The sequence below is a fragment of the Opisthocomus hoazin genome, chromosome 2 (genome assembly GCF_030867145.1).
Source record: "Opisthocomus hoazin isolate bOpiHoa1 chromosome 2, bOpiHoa1.hap1, whole genome shotgun sequence".
Classification (NCBI taxonomy): domain Eukaryota; kingdom Metazoa; phylum Chordata; class Aves; order Opisthocomiformes; family Opisthocomidae; genus Opisthocomus; species Opisthocomus hoazin.
The window spans coordinates 38,649,798-38,670,426 of NC_134415.1; the positions used below are offsets into that span (position 1 = coordinate 38,649,798).

Genomic DNA, 20,629 nt, shown 5'->3' on the forward strand with positions numbered 1-20,629 from the left:
TTTGACCAAATGCAAAGGCTAAACAGACACAAGGAAAACATTCAGTCTGACTGCTTGAACAGGTCTCTTCCATCCCACCCAGAATATTCTCCTAAAATCCTTTCAGGTGAAGAGTCATTGTCTGGAAAACAATCCACTGGACTTAATTTCACTTGCTTGCTGTCTATTCATGCAACTCTGTTGAACTCTTTGGAAAAATGCATTCAACATATTGCAGAGTTTTTCTGAAGGAGACCCTTTTGGCTGAATGTTGGCTTCAGTTTGGTCACTATTTATACAGAGACATACTACAAAGACTACTAGGGCCACGGAGGATGCTTTCCAAACCATAGTTTGGAGCACTTGTGACATGTGAAAGTTCATATCCTTCACAAGCTGCACACACACAGGGTGAAAGTGACAGCAGACAAATGAAAGATAAAGACACTCCACTCCTTCACCCCTCACCCATCCCAACAGGCTGAGTTACTTACCAAAGTTTAGGAAGACCAGCTTCGCCTGAATAGCAGGGCAAAGTTTTACTAGAAATGGAATGGCTATGTACACTCCCAGCAACCAGATTATTAACTTCCGCAATCGAAACCATAATCCGTATCGCCTGTATAAGAGAAAAGAAAAAAAGACACAGATCTGAATACAGCAGGAATTTTATGAAGCAATTTTCAGAACAATCTGTGTGCTTGGTGTATTTGAAAACCTGGTCATTTACTCTTTAAACAAAACTAACTTTAAATGGGTTATGTAGCCTCAGTTGTTTGAGAGAAGCAGAAGCAGCCAAACTGTCAGCTGATGATGCACAGCTTAGAAAAAGGGAACAGAAACTTCCCACCGATTACATTTTAAAACACTCTAACAAGAGCTTTTTTCTGCTGATTCAACAGATTTCAGGATCTCTAGAAATGCATATCACATGTTTGTCTCCAAAAAGTACCCTGACTGTACTTCCTATTTAAATGGCTATCAGCCAGATTTTGTCCAGTTAGATTTTCACATATTTTGAGGAATTATGTGTAATGAGACTGATAAAATTACCCATAATCTCATGTACAGACTGGAGCAGTCATTCTGCCTTGTCAAACAAAAAAGGGTTCATACCTCTCCATGGCCTGGAAAGCATATCTTTCTAAGTTGTAAAACATTATGAAATTTCTTATCTGCGTCATCATTCTCTATGAGTCCAGACTGAGTTTGGAACAATTGTCCCAACACTTTATTGCTATTTTCTCTTAAGTATTCTGACTGGAAGGAGCAAGCTACAAAAAACCAAAACCAACAACCACCCAAATAAAAAAAAAAAAAAAAAACCTCGAAGGATCACACAGCAGCAGTAAAGCAATTTCTCTCCAAATATACTTTGTTGCCTCAGAACAATTATCACACACACTCACATGTGTATCTATATATAAGCATGTATGTATACATAAAGGTGCACTTCTAATGATCTAGCTGATTAACATTTTACAGGTAGAAACACCGACGCCCTCAACTATCATTGCAATCAAGAACTAAAACACATGCAAGACAACTTCCTTTGCTTTCCCACAGTCTTGAGCGGGAACCACACTGCACGCCAGTGAGCAACCAGTTCTCAGCGTCGGGAACTACTGGCAGCTGAAAGCAGAGATCAGTTTTTCCAAAAGGCATGGAATTATTAATTTCCCACCTGGTAATTTTAGGAGCCAACACACTGAACTTGGTCCACACTAGTGCTAAGAGGGTTTGAGCACTGTCAGATAGTTGAAACTACCAAACAGAGAGCCTCAAGTCCTCTTTTTTAAGCATTTCTACAAGACATATGAGCGTACACACAGAACTGGGATGGAAACAGTTTAATCATGCACCAAAATCTTCAAGATCAACAGCTTTTTTAGCCCTAGGCTAAAGCCAAGGCTCTCAGGAACAGTTTTTCAGTGCAGTAAAAAAAGGAGACATGCCAGATCCTGCACCACGTCAGTTTTTGTCACAATTGCTAGGGTAGTCACAGGGAACAAGCTATCCTCCTCTTCTTCCACAACCTGCCTCCATCACACTACTGCCTACTTACAAGTACCTGTCTGTTTCCTCTCACCTAGGAACGAGACTGTGGACTTCCAGAACTTCTACCACCAAAACTGGTACACTTTTCTTGACAAGCTAAAGGAACTGCCATTTTCCAAGAGGAGAAAAAAAAAAAAAATACATATATATATATACTGCTAAGACACTGCCGGCCAGCTCTGGCTGCAACAAGCCCACGTCAACAGGTTCAACAGATTTTAATACTTCCCATGGCAAACCTGACAATGAAGAGGTGAAGAAAGACAGCAAGGCTTCTAGTGACATTTCCATACCTCAAGCCCAGTTTCCTAAAGTATTAAGGAAAGCAGAAACAGCAAAGGACTGGCAGAGGAAACAGTACAAAACAGGGGCTTTAGAAGAACACTACCGAGTACCAAAGCCTTGGACTGACCCACCTCTGCCCCACGGAGAGCAGCAAATAGAGGTGGCAGCAGAGGTCCTGAGCACACAAGCAGTAACAAGCAACCCAAAGTCTGCCTACAGTTGTGGCCTTTGAGAGGGGCCCAGCAGACATTTGCTAAAGCCACGGTCTGCAGAGCAATCCACTGTCAAATGCTGTAAGGTCAGCTAAATACACACGCAAACCCCACAACTTTGGAAAAAAAACCACACACATCATTTTGCTTGGGCTCATCACAACGGATCACAGCTCTCCTTTCTCAAAACCAGCTTTCCACTGCCACCCCCACGTTAGCACCTACTGCCTACTTCCATTGCTGGAACAGGTTTGTGGAAGTGAAGGGGAGGAGAGATCACTGAAGGGTAGCTGACATTCAGTCGCTGAGCAGTCAGGATACAATCTAGCTCTCTTCAATGAGGAAAGCGTGTCTTTGCCTTAAAACTTTTTGTCTTGTTTGGGTGGTTGCTCAGAGTGAACACAATCCTGCAGTTTCTTCTTGCCTTATACCGAGAGGTGACTCTGCCATCACCACCCTCCCACTGAGAAATGTAACACGGGTGAGCACTCAGGCAGCAAGCTTTCCAGCAAGCTGTTCTGCCTGGGGCTGCAGCCAAACAGAGCTCTCCTGGGGCACTTACGCATACGCCAGCATTCCAGTCCTACAGAGAAAGCCCAGCTGTTTAGAAAGGCACCAGAGTGAGGTCTGAACTCCTCCAGGCACAACCAGGACACATCAAAACATAGGCTCTTCAGATGCCTGGGCTGCCAAAGCACTTAGCATGACACAGCCGTGAGCTGGAACCAGGAGCAAAAACAATGGAGATAACATAGTCTGAGTAATGCTGTCAGAGTTCAGGAATTATGTTAGTTTTCTCTTCTTCAGAGACTGAGCTGAGACATACCTTCCTTTGCTCTGGCACCCCATGCCAAATGCTAATCGGTAACGTGACATTTAAACCTCATCTCCAGGGAGGTGTCTACTTAAAATGCAACTAGGGCAAAACCTCTATCCCCCAACAAACAGCTCATCTTCTGGTGATAAATCTAAGACAACATACTGATGTACAGGCGTTGTAAAATTATCAGGTAATTCTTTCATGAGCAATTTAGCTAAATTAAACTGTTGCTCCTCTGCAGAAAAGCTATTTCAGGAAATAAATGCCCTGCATAGGGAGCTTTTTGTGTGCTCACACAAAAGCAGCCGTAACACACTTTTCACCCCCTTTTCACCAGGGAACTCGGTCAGTCTTAGCTGGAAAATACAAGTGAGTTAGGGAACAAGCAGCTGCAAACTGAACACACTGAAGAGTATGATAAACAGATTTCCAGGAAGAAGTAATGTCTAAAAAAATCAAAAACAACAAAAACAACTCAACACCAACCCAAAACACCCAACCCCAAGTCACGCCAAAAATAAAAAAAAATCCCCACTGACATCGCATTTTCTCCCTTCATTCACCAAAGGTTTTTCCCCAACTTCTGGGTTCTGCCCAAACACGGGCAAAATCTGAAGTATTTTTTGCTTCATGTAGATTTCCAAGTGGATGTGAAAAATACTTTGTCTCTCCAGACATACTTCAATCTGAAAGAAGAAAGTCTTTCCTGAAAGTGTGACAACATCAGAAACGGAAAATTTTCCTGATAATTTCCACCTGGATGAAGGTCCTATATTCATCCAGAACAAGTATATTTTGCATTTGGGCAGACAATAAGATTATTTGGCCAGTGAGAAGAAGCTGGGGGTCCTCTCATCACAGCTTCTCCTGAGTGTGCTATCTTTACGCCACCAGCGCTAAGGGGAACTGCAGGCACAAACATCCTTCATCTCGCCACAGAAAACAATTGCGAGACTAAAATTTAAGTGCTGCACCGTCACGCAACAGGGATTTCAACCCGTTGTCCACAATCACAGTGTGTCTGCAAAGAGCAACCACAACAAGCAGATTTGCTATGGGCATCTTTCAGTTCACAGTAGCGGTGTTCCTCCCTGCTCTCCAGCAAGCTTGGGAGGTTTCGTGAACAGAGTGCCCAATGACCACACTACCTTGGCATGTTCCGCATACAGATTCAGATTAAATTTCCCCTGCAGAGCACCTGAATCACTTCTGTATCAGAAGTGCACCAGAAGAGCTTCCATTAGGATCTCCTTATCAGCTGTGCTGTAAGGGTGCAAGGGCAGGCCAAGGGTGACACAAGAGACTTACGATCAGAGCTGCTGTAGAACAAGAACAGCACAAAATTTATCAGGCACACACACACTGGGCTTGCAGTCCCAAAAGGACCTACAGACAACCGCACATACAGCCCACGTGGCCTTTGGCATCTAGCAGAGGCAACAGTCAAACAAAATGCTCACGGACACCCAAGTACGAGACTCCATCTACATTTGATCAGCGCAATTCTGTTTCTCTGGCGTCCCTCAAATCATCAGCTGTTCAAGCTGCAAACCGGCAGTCCTCTCCCAGCAGGACTTCAGGGCACAGGGTGTGGAGAGCCAAGACCATTTTCATTCTTGGTCACATAAGGCACCTCGCGATTACAAGGTGACAAAAGTAACTTTAAAAGTGGTAGAGGAAGAAATAAATAACAGAAATAATGGCATAATAAGAACACATCCCCCCACTTTTCTAACAGAAAACATTAAAAAAAAATCAATACATTCCTCCCGACAGACAAGGATCAAGAGCATAACAATCAGGAGGTAGACAAAGACATGTGCAAAGGATTCAAAAAACTGACGGTCAAAGGAAATTTACAGGACTTGGATGAATTACTTTGGGTAAACAAAGGTGGACCTATTCTATAATCAGGAAACTGCAACTGAGCCCCAAGGCACAGAGAGGTATGCAGAAACAACACAGCAGCTACGCACAGGGCAGGACAGCCCACACATCAAGTCACTGAAGCCTTCCAGCCTTCCTTGCTAGCCTTGGTTTAAACAAGAGACAGTTACTAGCCCAGGTCGGATCTTCAAAAGCATTCATCTTCCCACAGGAAGGCTGGACAGCTGTGTTGCACAGGGCTCCTCCTTCTTACAGGTCCCTGAAGGGTGAAAGGATCACCCGATCTTTCTTCTCCCCCCGCACAGGCCATCTGAGCCACCGAAGCTAATTAATCTATTGTTTTACTTCACTTGTTCCCTGCCAAGAAAATAAAACAGGAAGAAAACCTACCAGCCTCCCAACTGTGTGAAAGCACATTCAGAGAGAGCCTCCCAGCTCCCGAATGGGAGCTCATAGGCAGGCGGTGGGTCTCATCTCCACTCCAAAATGTTACCAGCAGTTTTTGCACAGCTTGTGCAGTGACACGCAACAAAGCAATTTTCCACTACAAGATTAATATGAGTCTTTTTCTCCTCTAGTTTGCTGCAAAACCTGCTTCACATACAGCCAAACACAAACTGAAAAGATGCTAATGTCAAAAGGTTTGTTCCCTCCTGGTTTCTGTGCACAGTGAACGAAGCTGCATAGGCAAATAGGCAACCACGTGACTCTTATTTTGAGCCCAGCCATGCAGAATTCTCCTCAATGAGAAGTCTGCAGCCAAGTTTTCATTCTGCTTCACTGGAGGCACTGTATAGAGAGCAGGGTGGTTGAATTATAGAAAATTCATCCAATCCTGAAAACAAATCTTGCCCCGAATACACGAAAGCCAGTGGTAACACAGCTGTATCTGCCAGAATCCTTAGCATCTGAGCAACTGGTCCCTCCCTTTGGCATTAGAATCCTTTTTAACAGGATCAGTTCACTGTAAAACAACTCAAAAAGAAAAATCAAAGTCCCCAAACTCATCTTGCTACTCTAGGGATTGAGCAATCATCTAAAAGTCATAAACATCAATCCTGGAAACAAGACACACATGTAAAGGCATTATTCTTTTTTTTTCCCCAAGCCTGTTTCGTAAAACAACCCCAAAAAATCATGGACATAAACTGCATGGGTATCTGCATCGTCACAGACTTTTAGTTTCAACCAATTCCCAAAAATCTTTGCTCTTGGAAAGATCTGAAAAACAAGAAGAAAATTAGTCCTACCAGATTCCTTTGCCACCTCCTTAAAATCTTGAACCTTTGCACTTTCTGAAGAACTATTCTACTCTCTCTCGAAAACTAAACTGCAGTATAACATCATCACTTCTGCACTTCTTCAAAAGAATAAAGATATTACATTGCAAAGAGCAGTGCAGAGCATATTTTTAAATGGGTAAAGGATTTTGCAAGCATCCAGCAGCAAAAGAAATTGTTACTGACACATGCCATGTCTGTGAAGGACACTATTTACTTTCTGATGTTGCAAAAGACAACCTGATCTTTCAGCTATTGAGATGAGACAGAAAAGGTTGGGTATCTATTTGTTCTTTGACAGCCTCTATAATTCAAGCATAAATCTACCTGCACATAGAGCCAAGCATTAACAGTAAGAATTGTTAGATCTGTTACCAGGAATCATCAGCCAATTAATACAAAGTAAATTTCCATTCTAGGCCATCAAAGGTACAGAGGATGCAACAGGCAAATTCATAACTGATCCTATGGCTTTCATCACTGCATCATCTAAAATGTTCACCATTTGCCTTACGAAAAGCATCCGAAATCAGGGACTATTTTAGTCATGTCATAGATTCATGAACAGCAAAGAGGTTATAAGAGATCCTGAGAAGTCACCCAGTCTATTCCCTCACCCTGCAAAGGACACTCTGCCTAACACCGTTGTCTGCTTAATTCCTCCTACCAACTCTTGACAAAGAGCAACAGCCCACACTTCATGAACGTCCCTCTGGCGATGCAGAGCTGAGCTAGACGGACTGAAGTTCACCAGGTGCACACAACAAATCAGACCAGCTGACTTTTCACTGAACAGTTTTTTTTCCTAGAGCAAGGTGTACCAGAGTACTTCAAAAGCTAAACAACGATTACCCAGTAGGCAGAGACAGAAAACACTATTCAAATCTCAAAGTCCTGCTAAGCTACCAAATGGCCCTATTTACAGCAATGAGAAAGTGGAAGAGGGGTTTAAATAAAACACTAAGCACACCTTCTTAAATACTGGCCTTGAAAAGCTAGGATGGAGTAAGGCACTCAAGCCTTCATCGGCACAGATCCAGCCCAGAAAAAGCTACTCCACTCCATAGTTCCCACCAGCCTACTTAGTTTGACTGTACCCAGGAGCAAACAGCTGTGATGTTCTACTATTTCTCTTTTAATTACAAGACAAACTAACAGGAATAATGGTTTAATAAGACAGTGGAAAGGCAACCAATTTAAAGCCTATGGGTTTTCATAAAAAAAAAAAACAGAAAAGAAAGGCAAGCTGAGTTTTTTTGAGAACATTTCTGAACATGCAAGCTCCACCTTCAGCTTCATCAGAATATATTACAGCCCATTTTTTAAACAGACACCCCACTAACCGAGATGGAAAGTAAAGGTGTCCCAACAGAGGCAAAAGCTCAAAACCCAGCATTAACAAGGAGATGTCAGTACACCCATAAAACTTTCTGAGTTAGCATTTGGCAGGAAATTCAAACTGTTCTAACCACAGAAAAACACTGCCAGACACTGAAATTTATTCTTTTCTTTGCTGCTATCACACCAAAAAAAACGCTTTCTTCCTTTTTTTTTTTTTTTTGGCTGAATAGTACATTGTATTTCTAAAGCACAGCAGAAAGCTATCATAAGCACTAGCTTATTTCTCTCTTCACAGCAGCATCACAGAAAGACACTAAAAGCTGCATACACAGCTCCAGAGAAGTGCTGCATGTCAGCAAACAGAACCAGAATATTTTGTCTATACACTAACCAACACTTTCAGCATCCCACCCCGTATTTTCCATTAACAGTGTCCCACGTAACATCAGTCAAATTCCTACTGATGCTGCCTTCAGTTAGGCTCACTGGATTTCTATCATCTTTAAAAAATCTCCCAAACACCACCTTTCAGTCAGAGAAGTCACTTAAGTTCATTTGACAAGCTGTACATTGGTAAACTACGCAGTTTATCCCACTGCCCGTTCACTTCCATACCTACGCAGCCTGAAGCTGGCAAACGTTCATGTGGCCACAAAAGAAAACTCACTGTAGGAAAAATCTGAACCTGTATCTGCATCATAGTGGATACATGCAAGTACATATAAAAATCGCTTTTCAATTTGGTCGGTCAGTAGACACAGCCTAGCAGTCATGGTGGAAAAGCCTGTCCAAAGGAGGAGCCTCCGGGACCTTTTTTTCTGGCAGTAGCATCAGCTCACAGAGACTACAACTGCTGCCTTAGACACATTCCTCTTAAGCAACCTCCTTTCCCTCCCTTCATTACAAACTGTCTATTCCCAAGCTCTTCCCTCAATCTTCCTTATCCATTTCAGCCCAAAACCAAGCCGTGCCTACAGGCCATCTCCTTTTGGCCCCGGGAAGAGCTTCAGGTAGCGTTGTTCCAACTATCTGAATGCAGATGAGGTTTGAAACTTTAAGCTCCCAAATTCTCCCAGTCCACCACTTCATTACCTAGCTCCCCTCTTACAGCCCAGACTCTTAGACTGCTTTTGTGTCTCCTTCTGATTAACGTCAGCCAATTAAACATTAACTTAAAACAATAAACAGCAAGAAGGAAGCCATCTAGTCAGTCATTTACAAGAACTCAGGTCTGCCTCTCCTAGAGATAACTGCAAAGTAAAGGACAGCATCTCAATGAATTGGGATTTCAGAAGGGGCCAGCAAGCTCCAGCTATTGAGACCTCAACAGCCTCATTTCAGCTTGTGGAACAGGAAAAGATCTCGGGTAGGACCTGCAAGAATCGAGACCCTGGTGCAGCAAGAGGGGGAAATGCAGCGCCAGCACTCAGAGCAAGGGAAAGAAGGTGGCACTGCTGATCAGTCAGCTGATAGCAATGCAATGCCAGGGAGGGTCATGCAGAGACTCAGAGTGCAGCAGGGAAAAAAAAAAGTCCATAAAGTGAGGGAAAGGCACGTTAATGTATAATGTTAATGAGCAGAAATTATGCAGCAGCCTGCAGGTAAAGTATGGGCCTCTGGCAATGAAACCTGTTTGCAAAAAGCAGAGCAGATGATGAAACAAGATAGTGAAAGGCTCACACAAGCATTTACACACCCCACAGGGCAGCATGTGGGAGCTACATCCAACTTTTCCCCCCCTCGATCACCCTGTACCTTCCCAGTGCCACACCTGGGGCTCTACTCTTCACAATCATCGCCTAAGCCAACTACCCCTGAAAGGCAGTTACAACACTGCTTGTCTAATTAAATGACTGTGAGTATTGGCACTTCCTTTGAAGGACAGGAGCTTGGCAACTTACATTGTAACTGCATGAAATCTACATATGTGTCACAGACAGAGACAAGAACAAGCTGAACATTCGACAACACAGTACTGATTGATTTAGTGTATACTAACAGCATAGCTTAAGCAACAGCTATGTTACTTCTCAATACTTACATAAAATAGTATTAGTGTGAATTGTGTGTGACGATTAACCTGAAAGCTGTGTTTGAAGAAGCAAGGAGCAGATGCTTCTGCTATTTTAGGTCTGTAGCAAAAGATGAATAATTACACTCTAGGCAATTGAACAATGGACTTATGGGACAGAAAAGCAGGCTTGGGGATTAGGGTTTTAAGGTTGTTGACTTGCCTTGAATGCAACTTCTGCAACAGCCAATTAGTTTGTGCTAGAACCTTTCTAGTATGAACCATTTGTTTAAATCCTAAGAATGTGCTTTCCCCAGAGCTCCCCAGCAATACCGCTGACACTAATCAAATCTGAAGTCACCCACACTAGATTTTAGTTGAGCTTGGCATTGACATACTACTGTGGTGCAAGTACACTGCCTCCACAGTGTTTACCAAATTCTTAAGTTTTCCACTCATTTCACAACTGACAGCTGGTTTATATTAAAGGCACAGCCCTCTCCCTAGTCCACGAGCTGGTGAACGCAAAGCTGGCTGCAAATGAAAGAGGAAAAAACAGAGCATAAACACGAAAAGACTGAAACAGCACCAGAAGTGAAAAACAGGAGCTTGAGACCAGCTGAGTCGGATTTTTCTTGAAGCAGTACAGCTTGTTTCTCTCTACCACTCTCCTCACGAGGAGGAATATCAGCGTGCACAAGCAAAGGTTCAAGAACAAAACCAATTTAGACATCTAATACTCAAACGGCAGTTAGGAACTACGGTGAACATAAAGCCACTTGCCTGTTGAATGCATACCGTAACTGAAAAAGCATACAGTACAGCCAAGCCAGTTCCCCTTCCACCACTTAAAACTTGTTAACATGCTGTAAATCCACCAGACTTGCACGCGTGTGTTAACCTTGCAGCAGTAACAGGAATCCATGGACTCAGACTTTGTTCCTATAGATTAGTGTGTATGAACAGGTCCGTAATTCCGAGCTGCACAACTCTGTGTAGATGAAGTCTTCTTTTCACACAACCGTTTTTGGGAGACAGTCACCAGCCACATAGCTTGAGAATTACCACTACTGGCAGGCTCTGTGGCTCCGGCTCTCTTTTAAACCACCTGAGCAAAAGTCTCATTTGTGTATTGTAGATCTTTTTCCTTTTAAATGCATGAAGAAGGTCGTCTTGTATTTGTCCAACTGCTCTGCTTTTGCCAGCAGAGATCAGCAGCCATTCCTCCTTGGAATCTTGAAGAAAAAAAAACGCTTCTGTGTTAGCAGTGATACTGCCACCTTTTAGATACACAACACATCTTTGGTAATACATTTTGATTACAATGAACCACCAGTTCCCTGTTAGAGGCACACAAGCAAACAAGAACGTTAAACAATGCCAAAACATTACATAGGCTGACCGTCAGCTGAGCACTGCTACATTTAGCTGGCAGTCACAGTGCCCTCTGTAATTGTGACCTGTTCAAAAAGGGAGGCTTAATGAACAGCGCACGGCCATAAAGCAAGAGCCATGGTTAAAGTACAGATGTATGAACAGATACAGAACCACAGTCAGCCTCTGACATACCTTGAACAGGGGGTTATTTTACATACAGCCAGGAAGACTAACCCATTCCTGCTTTCACCTGTGCTTTATTCAGGGATTGCAGCTTTAGCTATCATCTTGTTGAGGATACAACTCCCAAAGTACAAAGGCTTGAAAAATTAATGACAATTAAAACCAGAGCCTTTGCTAATACTGCAAATCTCTGAAGAGTCAAGCCAGAAGACACATAACTCAAGGAAAGTGAAAAGCAGGTGTTGGAGTTTCTACGTAACTGCACAGAAATAGAACGTTTTGCAGCACTGTACATCAGCCTGCCACAAAGTTTAAAGCAAAATGTAGTCCCCACTCTGGTAGTCAAAAGGGGAAAAGAATGCTCTGCTGGAGATAGCATAAAGCTATTGGAAACTGGAAGAAAAGGTTATTCACTGCATTTCTGCTGGATTTGCAAGGACAACAGAATGGGCTATTTCCAACGACTGTGTCCAATTCACAGTTTTCATATTCAGCAGTATAAAACTGGCATTGTCAGCTTTATTCGTGCTTCCTAAAGCTGCTCTGGAACCAATTAAAACTTTACAAAAAGTGAGATAGGAGAGGGAGAAAGGGGAGCAAAGAGAGCCAGGCTTCCCTTCCTGGGGATGCCAAGGAAGTCTAAAAACCTACCCTCGATTCTTAAACACCCTGCACATACTTTCCTCCATAAGCAAGGATGCTGCAACCTGGAAGTCTAACTCCAAAGCTCCAGTTACATCACCTTCTTTTGTGTAGGCTTCTCTGTCTCAGAAAAGTCACCCCAGGGGAAGTTTTACTGCCAAGGGAAGGCAAATCAACCTCTAGACAGGGTAAATGCATTTACTCCTCTCTGCTCTGAGCTTGCATGTATCCCACTGAAAAGTACTCTTCCAAGAGGTTTTTTTTTGTTATGCTACACAAGTCCTTTATTCTGCACACCTTTAGTAAAAAGAGAGACAAGGCTCCCACACGACCTCATTCCACTTACTATTCAACACCAATCTCTTTTGCAAGAAGAATTAACCAGCACTTAAAGTGGGTACAAATTTGATTTTAATATAACCTTTCACATTCAGAACAGCAACACAGAAACTATAAGACAGGCTATTTGAAATCTCAGCTACCATTCTTTGTCCTGTGTCTGATCTACAAGAAGCACGCTACAAGTGAAAGGTAGGACCCACATCTTGGCCCACCCATGAGTTCTTCTTTCTGGAGGCTGAGAAGAACACCAACTCTTGCTATTCACACATCACCCCTATTAAAATACAAGAGGGAGGTAACAGAAGAACAGTGTTATCCCAAGCATGATACGAGAGAAAAAGTCTGGGATTAAGAGATATTAAAAGAGGAATTCTACATTGTTATCTGTGCTTCAAGCCATTCTGCATCCCTCTGACATGGCAGTTACTGAAAAAAAGTGAACCTTGCCAGTGTATCTGGGGGAGGATTTTTTTTTCTTTTTAAAATATACTCCACAAAGATTGAGCTATTTGCATTACTCAATCCTATATGCCCTCCACTGGAAGGTTTTGCTTCAGTTATTTGCTAGATTCAGAGGACAATTTCAATGCCTGGGGTTTTCATGCTCTTCTTTTGATTTCTAAAATGCTCTTCCTGTGGTTTGATAGATTGTTTTGAACAAGGAGATGGCAGCTGTGAGACTTATTTCAAATATTTTCAAGTGTTTGTGTTTTAAAAGTTAATTTTCTAGTCTAACAATCTTTTTATTGCTCTGCTACTCAGTAAGGGTTACATTGTTGAAATAAATCTGGGTTAAACAAACACTTGGATTTGGAAAGTAAACACAGACATGCTTCCTGTTAGCTGAGTTCAACAGTCATACTTTAAACGATCAAGGCACTTAAAAGTCGAAATTAGGAGATTCTACTTGCAAGTTTAAATTGCCTTCAATGAGGAAGAGGCAGATTTCTGAAGCTCAGCGTTGCACTGTTTTACCAACACTTACTGCTCTGAGAAAGAGATGTGTGCCAGCAAGGCAAAAGGGCAAAGCCTGGATCGCAGCCTTACTCCTGGATAGGCGAGGCTCATGCCAGGCCTGTGCGAAAGGACTCCTGACAGCGCGCAGAGGCGATTACCTAGAACAACTTCACTCTTTGTCACAGTTTCCATCCCCTACGCTCTTCCCCGCCACCCTGCCTTACCACCTTTAACCTGTGTTCTGGTGACCTTTTCGCTATTTCACCAGGTGCCCAGACTGCTGACTGCCCTGTTTGTCAGCCCTCATTAACCCTCTCTTCCTCGTAGTTTTACCAGCAGTGTCTCATCATTGGTTGATACACAAAATTACGCAACCTTGAGCCCAAGCATCAATCCCAGGATAACTCCCCGGTTGTTTCTCTCTCCGCTGAGCCAGTTTGCAATACAGATAACATGCCCTCCATTAGCAGTGCAAGCCGTTTCAACAGAATAAACTACAGTACAAAGTCAAGTGCTTTCGAGAAACAATTTTACCACTGATGCTTTCATCAAACAGGGTGTAATGTTGACAGACCTGTCACATTTTACAATGAGACCTCCCTTCCACAGGGCAGATCTATCTTCATTAGTATATATATTTAGCTGTTAAATGTTCTTCCGCTGAATTGCAAATTAACTCTTACCATTAAAATTGCACAGACTCCACCTGAGGCTAATGACTTTAAAGTCTCCTAGGTCTCCTGTTACCCTTTTAATACACCAGAAGCACTTTCTTTTAATCTTCTTGTGGTACTGATTCAGTCACAGCTACATTAACATAGTGCTCTCACATTACAGCCTTAGTGAATTTCCCCTGCTTACAATCACTCACTCTTCACATCAGAAGCTGTCCACTACTATAACACCACCAAGATGACACTTACAGTGCAGCTACCTACAGAGTTTCCAAAACCCAGGGTTTTGTAGGGGAATTGCTGTAGTAGCCTATTGACTAATCTCACATTCTGGAGTGATTACCAAAACTATCTGACCTGCCCTTCAGGCTTGGAAGGATAAAATAACTTAGCTGTAGCCTCCTAAGAGGAGACATCATGGTGCCTTTCAAAAGGAAACTGGACTCACTAGGCAGGACTCTTCACCTCCAGCAGAAGTCCTGCTTGGGTATACCAGGCCTCTTGTACATACCGCAGCAGCAGATTCTGAAGAAGAAACAATGCCACTCTCATTAGTTTTCATGAGAACGCCACAACATTGTTTTCACCAATTAGAGACGCATATGCATTGCATCCCGGAGAAAACCTACAGACTCACTGAGATGAAGATGACCTATGACCACACTTGTGGAGAACTAGATTCCTGGCTCAGCAACTACATGCCATTTATAGCATGAAAGCAAGTCACCATCAAAAATTAGCTTGTCGTAAGCAGACCACTGATCCTCTGCTTAAGTGAAAACAGGCTGGAAATAGATATGGGGATATCAGAGGGGAAAAAGGGATATCTAGAAGGAAAAGTGCATCTGGAAACCTAGGACTTGGTGCTGATGTCAGAAGCTCAGTTTAGATGGTCATCCTATAGCACAGCATCCCACTGGCTGACAACCCAGCCCATGATTATCCTCATTGCCCAGAGGAACCAGCAGTGGTCAGCTGAGAAGGGACAGAAAAGACTGTGACTACGCTGAGAAGACCCCTGATCTCCACAGACCAGAGGTGACCAGAAAGTCCTCTTAGTTCCAGCAGTTACCCAGAATCACCTATATGCTGAGAAGCAGAGGTCTGCAATCCATACATCTCCTAAGTAGAGACGGACTTTATAGGAATTACAAAGTAATTAGTAACAACACAATAATCATTAATTCAGGCATAAGCCATCAAAACAGAGCAACGAAACCCAGAGACACGCATGTTGTTAGAAGTACGGCACCGCAACGAAATAAGGAGTTCAAGGAGATGGACACAAAACTCAGCTGTAACTAGCGGGCAAGCTGTCTTCACTCTGAAGCATGCCTGCTCAAGAAGAGTTCTCCAAGAGAAATACAGCGGCTTGAGCAAACTGCTCAGAGACTACAAGACTGTAGGATGACATAACAGAGCAGATGCAGCAGGAAAATGCTGTGCAGGAAAATCCAGAGAGACTCATGGGAAAGCTGGATTCAAGGAAAGAAATTTTAGGTCATACAGACAGGCCTGCAGGAGGATGCTAGAAGTCTCAAGAGATGCCTGAGAGAGTAAATCATGCCTATTTAACACAAAAAACAGAGTCAGTGATGAACATGGTGAAAGACAGGAAAGATAGGCTTTAACAGTAAAACACCAAGGCACAGAACTGTCAGCTACACATCAACATGATGGCCTTACAAATCAGTAAGCCCTTAAAAAAAAAATCCCAGATTAAAAAACACAGAAATAAAACTAATAACTCCCCACATTGCAGGGAGTCTTGCTATTTTTGCTGAACGAATTATACATCTTTGAGAAAGAGTGGGGAAAATATGAGCACAAGGAAAGAGAATTACAAGGGCTGCAAAGGCTGAATAAATTGGGAAGATGGTGCAGAGACTGAACACCTTATGCCCCAAACTGGGTAACTTCGGAGCATTTTGGAGGCACTCATTTAGCCATAAACTGCCAAAATGGCTGACAACGCATGAGACAAACCAGGATTTAGATACAGCCACAGAGTTCCCATTCATAAAAAAAAAAAGAGACAAACACACATGGAAGGAATTACACAATCCCATTTTGGCAGATCTGAGCAAAATATTACTGTGCGTTCTCTTCACAACAACTGTAACCAAAAAAATGCCCAAACTCCACACAAAAAGTCCTCACACAGAGCAACCCACTTTTACACATTTTACACAAATGAGGAACTGTCATTCAACGTGTACTTACTATGGAAGAAAGCACAGGCAAGTGACTGGAAACCACTTCACGGCTCCTTTGTGATCTTTGCTCAAGAACAACTATCAAGAACAACTGAAATAGCAGCAGCTACCCAGTAGGAAGGTGGAACTGGTGAAAAAGCTGCATGAGTGATGAAATGTGTCTACACAAGCAGCACCCTTCCACCTTGAAGAGCACTAACAAGTAACTGTTTTAACCTGAAGACAGCAATAGCACAAAACTCACTTGGGGGGGGGGGGGGGGGAAATCAAACTCTTAAGGAAGATACTGATGAAAATTTGCAGGAGAACAATTAAAAAATTTGTCATCTTGGCTACAATGACTACAATGGAATAATCTAAAAACATTGTGCAAACACTACTAGACAAAGTAACAATAGGTAAAAAAGGGGCTAGGCCTAGAGATGTAAGGGGGAGGGGTGAGACGGATAATAGAGATGGCAGAGTTTTCAAGTCTTCTCTCAGAGGAAAGATACTGCTGCTTAAATCCAAAGAGACACAGGAAGGCATGGAGCACTTCAGCTGCTGGGGCAGGATGGCACCAAGGGTCATCACACATCACATTCCACATGCATGGGTACACTCACCGTTCCAGTAAAATTCAGCCGCATCAAAGGGAAAGACACCAGCAGACTGGTGCCGCCTCTTGTCTTCTGCACCTCACTATATTTTCATAAAATACCCAGGAAAGGGTACCATAAAAGCAACCTTCTGCCTTTCAAGAGAAAGCACCGAGAGCGCTGCACACAACGAACAAGCAGGCAAACATGGCTGACTACAGTGAAACTGAAATTATGCCAAATTGTTAATATATTCAGACAAAAAAGATCTAGCTTGTGGGATACACAGGCTGGACAGCCAGTGGAAGGGTGCCAAAAAATGCGCACCTTGCAGGCACCTATACCAAGAACAGGGTCGCGAGGAGTGAAGTTAGCCGAGATAACTGAAAAGCCAGCCTGAGGGACAGCAAGATTCTCCAGCAACACAGGAAGACAAAATATCAAAGTATACAGCTTACACACAAAGGATTTGCAGCTCTTCACTGCTTCGCAGCATGGAGAGAGACAGAAACAAGTTTTAACATTTGCAGCAAACGAGTGTTTATAAGAGAATAGGTAACGGCAAAATTCACACTTCAGGTCTATAGTCTGACTATTGATTGAGATTAACAAGGCACAGATAAGGACCAGGCCACAGAAGTGAATGGTAATACACATGTGACCATTTGCCACCAGGATCAGGGTTCAGCAGAAATGAGATAGGAGACTTTGCTTTAATTTAAGGCCACTCAAATGCTTTTCCTCAGAGCCACCGACCACAAAAACAAGTCAGAGCAACTACCCAAAACACAATGCTACCTTAACAACCATCTAGCACTTAAACACTCTCACCTGGAAAATGCATCACAACAAAAGTATTAGAGGAATGGCCATTGACACACAACACTGATACCAGGAAAGCCAAGCACTGCACTCCACTTCTTCAGTACTGCATTATTGCGTTTAATAGTTTCAGACAAAACATCTCCATTCTTTAAAAAACAAACCGTTCACAGACTGTTAAAGTAGCTACTGGATAACCACTATATTGTATTTTACTGCTACCTATGGAAGAAAAACAGAAATACCTATATTTGTTCTTTGATCTTTGTAAACCACTTAAGAAAAGCCACACCGACTACAGTATACACTAGCCAAAGCCACATAAATCTTATTTATCACACATCCATCTCCATTATACATATGTGCACACACACACACACACGCTTTCTGCAACAGAGTAGCTCAAACACACAGCCACCTCTTCAGAATGAGTTTCAGCTCCTGCATGAATGAGCACAGTGTGACGATACAACTGAACCAAAACAGAGGGACAAATACAGTGCTAGCAAAATTAAAATATGCTGCTGCTGGTAGCAAGTCAATACTGTATTTTGCAAACATTACTTATATTTATAGTTATAGTGCTGTTTAGCCTTTGCTGAGGAACTGGACGTCACCAGAAAGGGCCCTGCCGTAGAAGCGCACACTCAAGCTCTGCTACTGCTCTACCACCCTGATCACTGCTGCAACAGGAACCATCGCTGCCTCTGCAGCCCCCGGCACCCCTGACCCCTGCCACACCACCAGCCCTCGGCTGCAGAACCACGCAGCCACTTCGGGCTGCTGCCAGCTCGGTTTGCTTTTCTAACCAGGGGTTTGCATCACTTACAAAGACAAGATGGAAACCCACGTATGGAAGCCAAACGTATGTGCTATTTTCCCAAGTCTGCAGAGAGACTAAATAACAGCAGTATGAAAGGCAGACAGCCCCACTTCCCCTACCGCAGAACTCGCAGCCACCAGAAGTGCTGATTTTAACTATTTAGTCAATGAGCACGCTGCTAAGAATAGTTTGCTGTGGTACAAATCCCCACTTCCAGATATTATGCCACCTCCACCATCCAAGAAACCTTGCAGCAGAGTTTTCACTCCCTTACAGTTTCTGCGAGCTGGAGAGTAAAACTGATGCAACACACTGAAAACACCACCACAAACACACACTAATTTTATACCCCGTCGTGTAAGGAATGCTGCAACAGCAGCATGACTTTGCATATCAAAATATGAGGATCTAGACACTCGTACAGCAACTTGCTGGCCACAGAACTGGGCACAGTCAGGGTACCCCCCAAGGGAGGTCCACTGTACATGTACCCTCCCCATGCTCTTCCTTAAACACCCACTGCTGTCCACTGCCAAAGGTGGGATATGGAGCTACAGAGCCCTCTGACCTGACCCAGGGCAGCTGTTCCAGACAACAGCCTTATCTCCGGCCATCATGCCTTCTCCTGCCTGAACCTCCCATTCCTGCACGCTCAGATTCACACTTGCACAGTGTATTTGTTAGCCTGTGGAAAACAACCAGAAGGTACTGGCAGACCCAAACATCTTGCCTGCAAACCACTGTCTGAAGGCTCACAAGGTGAGGAAGTCAAAGGAGGTCCACTGAAAGTCAATAAGAAAAGCAGACAGCCCAACCCAGGACAGTAGAAAATAACAACAGAAGTACAGAAGAGATTGTTCCACTTTGCACTTTTACTCAGTTACAAACACACACCATTTTGGAAACTCTGTATAGGATTATCTACAGGACTCTTTAAAAAAAAAAAAAATCTTGAGATGTGGAAAGTGAGTTCCAAACAAATAAGGCTTCCCTACAATGTCAAGAGTTTGAGAAACACTGCTATATGGAATATAGTACCTGACATGCCCACCATCCCATCCCCCCACAAAAAAACCCAACATCCCGAACCACCACGCATGTAAGACTTCAGGGATTTCTGAAACAGATTTCAAAGGCTCAACGTGGAGAAAAGTAGAAAAGTGAGGAAAATCTGCCTGCTGACCATTTCCAAAAGCACAAATGGAGAAATAAGTACAAGAAAACTTTCCACAGATGGGATGTGTTTTCCCTGCTTTTAGTTTGGCCTTTACAATACTGTGTATCTAATAGCTGTGCTATGTCTGGTTTCCACAAAGTACCTGCTAGTCAGATCAAGCCAACAGCCCATGCTATGTGCTCTTAGGGCTTGCTCAACCCTCATCACTCAAGGAGCATTTACACTTCAGTAGAAAGTACTTGAATGCCATTCGTAATGTTGAAGAAGTTAATAAGCCATCATTTGATTACCACTGGTCTTAGAAGTTACCCACTTGGACAAACGGAATAAATATGCTGAATTTTTAAATGTTATAAAAGCAGAGTGCTGACAAAGTCCGATCTACTGCACAGTCACTAAAACAGAGCGATTAACCCAGCGCCATTTTCGATTACCAAAAGCTTATCATAACACGAACAGAGCACTGACAACATCCCGAAGGTTTACCTCCAGGGCATAAAATTGAATAGCTATTAACCAATAAAAGAAATAACATTTCAAAGCCTCTGTCTTTGAACCGGACAAAAATCATGAACAGGAAAAAGTTATTTTCAGATGCTAATTTTGTCCACGAGAACAGAAAAATTCTCAAACAATTTACCAGAGAAATAGCCACATTGGCTCATTTTCTAGAAATCCACTGATAAGCGCGCTTTTTTTTTTTTAACAGGCTGCTGTGTCCCCAAAGCACAGCAATCTGGCTTCAGCTACCCAAACCACACGGCTATTTCAATCATAGAATCATAGAAAAATACTCTTCACACTTTCAAAACGCAGTCAAAGAAAAGCACTACATTGGTGTAGATGAAACTAAAAGGTTGCGTCTTTTCCTTCCTAGCCTTCTGCAACTGTAAGTCGGTCCTCGCTGAGCATTACATCCCCCTGAAATCTTGCATGAAGAAGGTTCCAGCTTACGCGCACCTTCT

The 20,629-nt window shown here is 43.0% G+C and overlaps 1 protein-coding gene across 1 annotated transcript in view; it reads right to left on the minus strand.

Moving 5' to 3' along the window:
* The window catches only part of ABHD12 (abhydrolase domain containing 12, lysophospholipase), a 48,288-nt gene that overhangs the window by 26,448 nt on the left and 1,211 nt on the right, over window positions 1-20,629 (minus strand). The window contains exon 2 of the mRNA XM_075413252.1: window positions 474-598. Coding sequence (XP_075269367.1) covers window positions 474-598 — 125 coding nt within the window. The remainder of the gene's footprint in view (window positions 1-473; window positions 599-20,629) is intronic.